The sequence below is a fragment of the Phoenix dactylifera genome, unplaced genomic scaffold, assembly GCF_009389715.1.
Source record: "Phoenix dactylifera cultivar Barhee BC4 unplaced genomic scaffold, palm_55x_up_171113_PBpolish2nd_filt_p 000503F, whole genome shotgun sequence".
In the NCBI taxonomy this organism is placed as follows: Eukaryota; Viridiplantae; Streptophyta; class Magnoliopsida; order Arecales; family Arecaceae; genus Phoenix; species Phoenix dactylifera.
The window spans coordinates 187,838-192,653 of record NW_024067920.1 but is presented as its reverse complement, the minus strand read 5'-3'; the positions used below and the strand labels follow the sequence as shown (position 1 = coordinate 192,653).

Here is a 4,816-nt window from a genome sequence, read left to right as displayed (position 1 = left end):
TTATCTCTAACTGAATATAGTAATTTTTTTGATGTTATTTTTTTAGTAATTTTTTATTTTATTTTTTAGTAATTTTTTAACTAATCAAACGTAGTAAAATTTATTTTCTCCTGTAATTATTTTTTTAAATAGATAATTCTAAGAAATCGTTTAATTATCGCGTAATCTAACATACCACAATCAAAAGAACTCTTAGGGGAATGTCCAGAGCTGTTCGTGTACCAATTACGGGTGGCTGGTTAAACAGAAGATGTAATGATATATGGCAAAGTTGCACTAATGGGTTCAGACCCATCCAGTTCACCATCGAGAGAGATGCCCACGGTCATTAAAGATTGGAAGGTTCTAAGATCCCACCTTGCCAATGATCGTCAGCCATCCATATATTTTTTCCCACTGACCCCTTGAGACACCACCAAAGAAGGAAAGTCCTCGGAAAGATCTGCTTATGAATGGCACAAAAATCTCAAACTACTTGTGCCTTCAGATTTAGCTTCCAATCTTGAAGGACTGGAAAAAATCAACAATGTCTCAAAAGACTCTAGTCCGCCTCCTCTTCCTTCTCCTCCTAAATCTTGCAGTTTCCACCAGCGATGATGGCTTCACCTTCAATGGATTCACTGGTGCCAACCTCACCCTTGATGGCATCGCATCGATCACATCCAACGGCCTCCTGATGCTAACCAACAAGACGAAGCAGATGAAAGGTCATGCCTTCCATCCATCCCCCCTTCACTTCAGAAAGCCTCCAGATGGTAAAATCTTCTCCTTCTCCGCTACCTTTGTGTTCGCAATAATCTCAGAGTATGGCGATCTTAGTGGCCATGGAATTGTCTTCTTAGTCTCCCCCACTACAGACCTCTCCACCGCCTTACCAAGCCAGTACTTGGGCCTCTTCAATTCAAAGAACAACGGTAATTCGACCAATCATATCTTTGCAGTTGAGCTAGATACAATTCTTAGCTCTGAGTTCAAAGATATCGATGATAACCATGTTGGAATCGATATTAACAGCTTAACATCCAACAGTTCTCATACTGCTGGTTATTATGCTGATGATACTGGTTCGTTCAAGAACCTGACCCTCATTAGTGGCCAACCCATGCAAGTATGGGTAGACTACGATGGCGAAGAGATGCAACTCAATGTTACCATGGCTCCCATTGGGATGTCCAAACCCCGCCGGCCGCTCTTGTCTTCCACCATCGATCTCTCGAGCGTGCTGGTGGATCCGATGTATGTCGGATTCTCTTCATCAACAGGCTCCGTTCTAACATCTCACTATGTCCTTGGATGGAGCTTTAAGATGAATGGAATAGCCCAAGCGCTTGATTACTCGAAGCTACCCTCGCTCCCCCGTATAAAACAGAAGGGCAGATCGAAGGCTTTGGACATTTCGCTGCCTTTAGCTTCAGCTGCATTTGTGCTGATGATCGTTGGAGCTGCAATATTTCTCGTGAGGAGGAGATACAAGTACGCGGAGCTGCTTGAAGATTGGGAGCATGAGTATGGGCCTCATCGGTTCTCGTTCAAGGATTTGTTCAGAGCTACTAAAGGCTTCAAAGACAAGGAGCTGCTCGGGATAGGAGGCTTCGGGAGGGTCTACAAGGGGGTGCTGCCCACTTCTAAGATGGAGGTCGCAGTCAAAAGAGTTTCCCATGAATCGAGACAGGGGATGAGGGAGTTCGTAGCTGAGGTTGTGAGCATCGGCAACCTCCGCCATCGGAACCTCGTCCCATTATTGGGTTACTGCCGGCGCAAAGGAGAGCTCCTCTTGGTATATGATTACATGCCAAACGGCAGCCTCGACAAGTTCCTCTATGATCAAGAGAAGCCTGCTCTTGACTGGAATCAGAGGTTTCGAGTCATCAAAGGAGTGGCATCAGGTCTCTTATACCTGCATGAGGATTGGGAGAAGGTGGTCATCCACCGAGACATCAAGGCAAGCAATGTTTTGCTGGATAATGAAATGAACGCAAGATTAGGTGACTTCGGCCTTGCTAGACTATACGATCATGGAACCGATCCTCAGACCACTCATGTTGTCGGAACCATGGGCTATCTTGCTCCAGAGCTTGCCAGGACTGGAAAAGCAACCACAATCACCGATGTGTTTGCTTTTGGAGCCTTCATCCTAGAGGTAGCCTGCGGGAGGAGGCCGATAGAGGTGAATGCGGAGGGGGAGCACGTTGTTTTGGTGGACTGGGTTCTGGAGAACTGGCGGGGGGGCACAATTGGTGAGACAAGGGATCGAAGGTTGGAAGAAGACTATGCCGTGGGGGAGTTGGAGCTGGTGTTGAAGCTTGGATTACTCTGTTCGCATCCGCTGCCAGCAGCCAGGCCGAACATGCGACTAGTGATGCAGTACTTGGATGGTGATGCGCCACTTCCGGAACTGTCACCAACTTACCTGAGCTTCAGCGTTCTGGCAACGCTTCATAATGAAGGATTCGATGGTTATATCTTGTCATATCCCTCTTCGGCGTATCCATCCTCTACTATCTCAGGAGGTAGATGACAGTAGACGCGGACTCTTTTTACAAGTATATGGGTGGTAGGATATTAAGCCTCCTCTTTTCTTTCCCCTTTCTTAGGTGAATGTAAAGTAATCTTTTCAGTAAGACTTGTAGCACTGTATAAAGTAATGTATATTTCGCCAATAGTTAATAATCCGACGGCGATTGAGCTCCTCTGCATCCTCGATTCACAGATTTTCTAATCAGACATCACCATCTATCTATGTACCTAATTGCCTCGAAGCAAAAAAAGTGCAGCATGGATTAAAGAAATATATGGGAGGTCTGCTTTGGCAGCAACAGACCGAGACGCTGAAGAGTAGCTTGGTGTCTCTGAAGTCATTTTCCACTACTTATGATCCCCCAATTGCTGAATGTTAGCAGGACCTTGTGGAGAACAGTGCTAATTGAAGAATTCTTGTAAAAAACTATATGGGAGTTTCTTTCCATCCCTTACGTAGATCACCTTTGAATCTCTTGCTTCTCCAAGTTGTCCAAGGTTCTCGAACATCTCTTTGCCAGCCCAAGTCAAAAGCAAGTTATTAGATATCAAAGGAAAGCCCCGCTAGTACCACACGTGCAAGTTTCTTTGCATGTAGCTTGTTTGTGATAACTTCTTTGAATATGCGTGAACTAGTAGACCGATCACTTCAATGCGAACCATAAGCTTCTTGCAAAGGGACATTTTGCAATGATGTGGGAGATAGTTTCAGTGGGCAGCACAAATAAAAATTAAGGCATAATTAATTTGTTGTTGAGGAGAATAAGTACTACAGTAATACATTGTTTTGCCTTCTTGTGTCTTAACTATTAACAAAAATTGTTTTAATTCAAGGTTTTTCAATTCTGCTTGCTAGTGGATCAACTAGGCCAACTAAAAGAGAATATGAAAAAACAAAAGAGGAAGCAAAGGGAAGAAGAGATGACAGAAGGAAGGGGGGAGAGAAAGGATAAGGGGCACTTAGCAATAGCGGGATAATGGGCCCAGGCCTAGCCCAACTATATTTGGACTTTTGAGACCGCGAAATGAGAGAAGATTAAGTACACTGGAATGGTGACCTATACTATTTTGTCCATCTATGACCTCTCCAAGGGCCATCCCCACCATCTCGACTCCCCATAGTTGTTTTTTCTGATCATTTTTATCCTAATATATTTTTTGCTAGGTGAAAGTTTTTCTTTTTTTTGTTGTAATTTGTATATAATTGATGAGTTTTTAGCTAGTTGTTATACTCTGAAATCAAAAGAAAAACAAGCACAATAGAATGGTTCCTTAGTTATTTTAATTGACATGTTTCAATGTTTGCCATGACCTATCTTATCTCACTTTCAATTGCTCTAGTAAATGTTGGAATAAAATGCATCTAGAAATTATTATTTATGATTTAAAATAATAAATTGAAATAAAATTTAATATCTATAAAAATGTTTTTAAGATTAATTGGTTGAAAACTTGTCTAGATCGTGACGTGGAAATAAGGAGGTGGAGGAGACGATGGGGATGGCCATGTCTCTCTCAATGGTCCAGCTTGATAAACCCCTCTCTTAATTCTCCATTTTTTTTAACCCTCTCTCTCCCCCTTCCCCCTGTTGCGGATGAAAGCACTCATCCTTGGATCGTACTATTCCCTATCCTGGTTCCAAACTGCGGAAAGACGAATCGAGAAGAAGAAGTAGTAGAGAATAAATCAAACAATCACAAAGATAACAATTTTACGTAGTTCACCCCAATACAGGTTACGTCCACAGAGGCCACACACACAGATTCAATATATTCAGCAAGGGTTACAACGATCTCTCTTCCCCATTGGAGATTGCACAACTAGGGCTTACAAGAGAAATCCAAACCTTCTAGGGTTTACAAGAGAGATAGGAATCAAAAAAAAGAAACTCTCTCCTCTCTCATCTCACCTAGGGTTCACCAAAAAACCCCTATTTATAGGTTTCCAAAACATAAGGAGACTTCCCTAACGAAATCTTAAGTCAAAAGCCCATCTTGCCACCGTTTGAATCAATCCCGTGATCAGGAGTCGACTCTTCACTTTCAGGGGTCGACTCCTGATAAGTTCGAGTCGACTCGGATATCCTCGGGTCGACTTCAAGTATCAGCACTGAAAACTGGCACGCTCTGTCTTCCTGAGAGAGTCGACTCCTTCAATCTTGGAGTCGACTCGTATCAACACCGAAAACTGGCATGCTCTGTCTTCCTGAGAGAGTCGACTCCTTCAATCTTGGAGTCGACTTGAGCGAGTCGACTCCTGCAAGGCTGGAGTCGACTCCTGCAAGCGATCCCAAAAACA

The 4,816-nt window shown here is 43.3% G+C and overlaps 1 protein-coding gene across 1 annotated transcript; it reads left to right on the top strand.

The window, feature by feature from the left end:
* The first annotated feature begins 402 nt into the window (after nt 1–402).
* LOC120106249 (L-type lectin-domain containing receptor kinase SIT2-like) lies at nt 403–2,696 on the top strand. Its single transcript, XM_039119210.1, has one exon. The coding sequence runs from the start codon at nt 527–529 to the stop codon at nt 2,516–2,518; it is 1,992 nt and encodes a 663-aa protein (XP_038975138.1). The 5' UTR covers nt 403–526; the 3' UTR covers nt 2,519–2,696.
* Nucleotides 2,697–4,816: the final 2,120 nt, after the last annotated feature.

What these genes read in the sequence shown, in the direction of transcription:
- LOC120106249 (XM_039119210.1), top strand. Translation starts at nt 527, where the DNA reads ATGTCTCAAAAGACTCTAGTCCGCCTCCTCTTCCTTCTCCTCCTAAAT.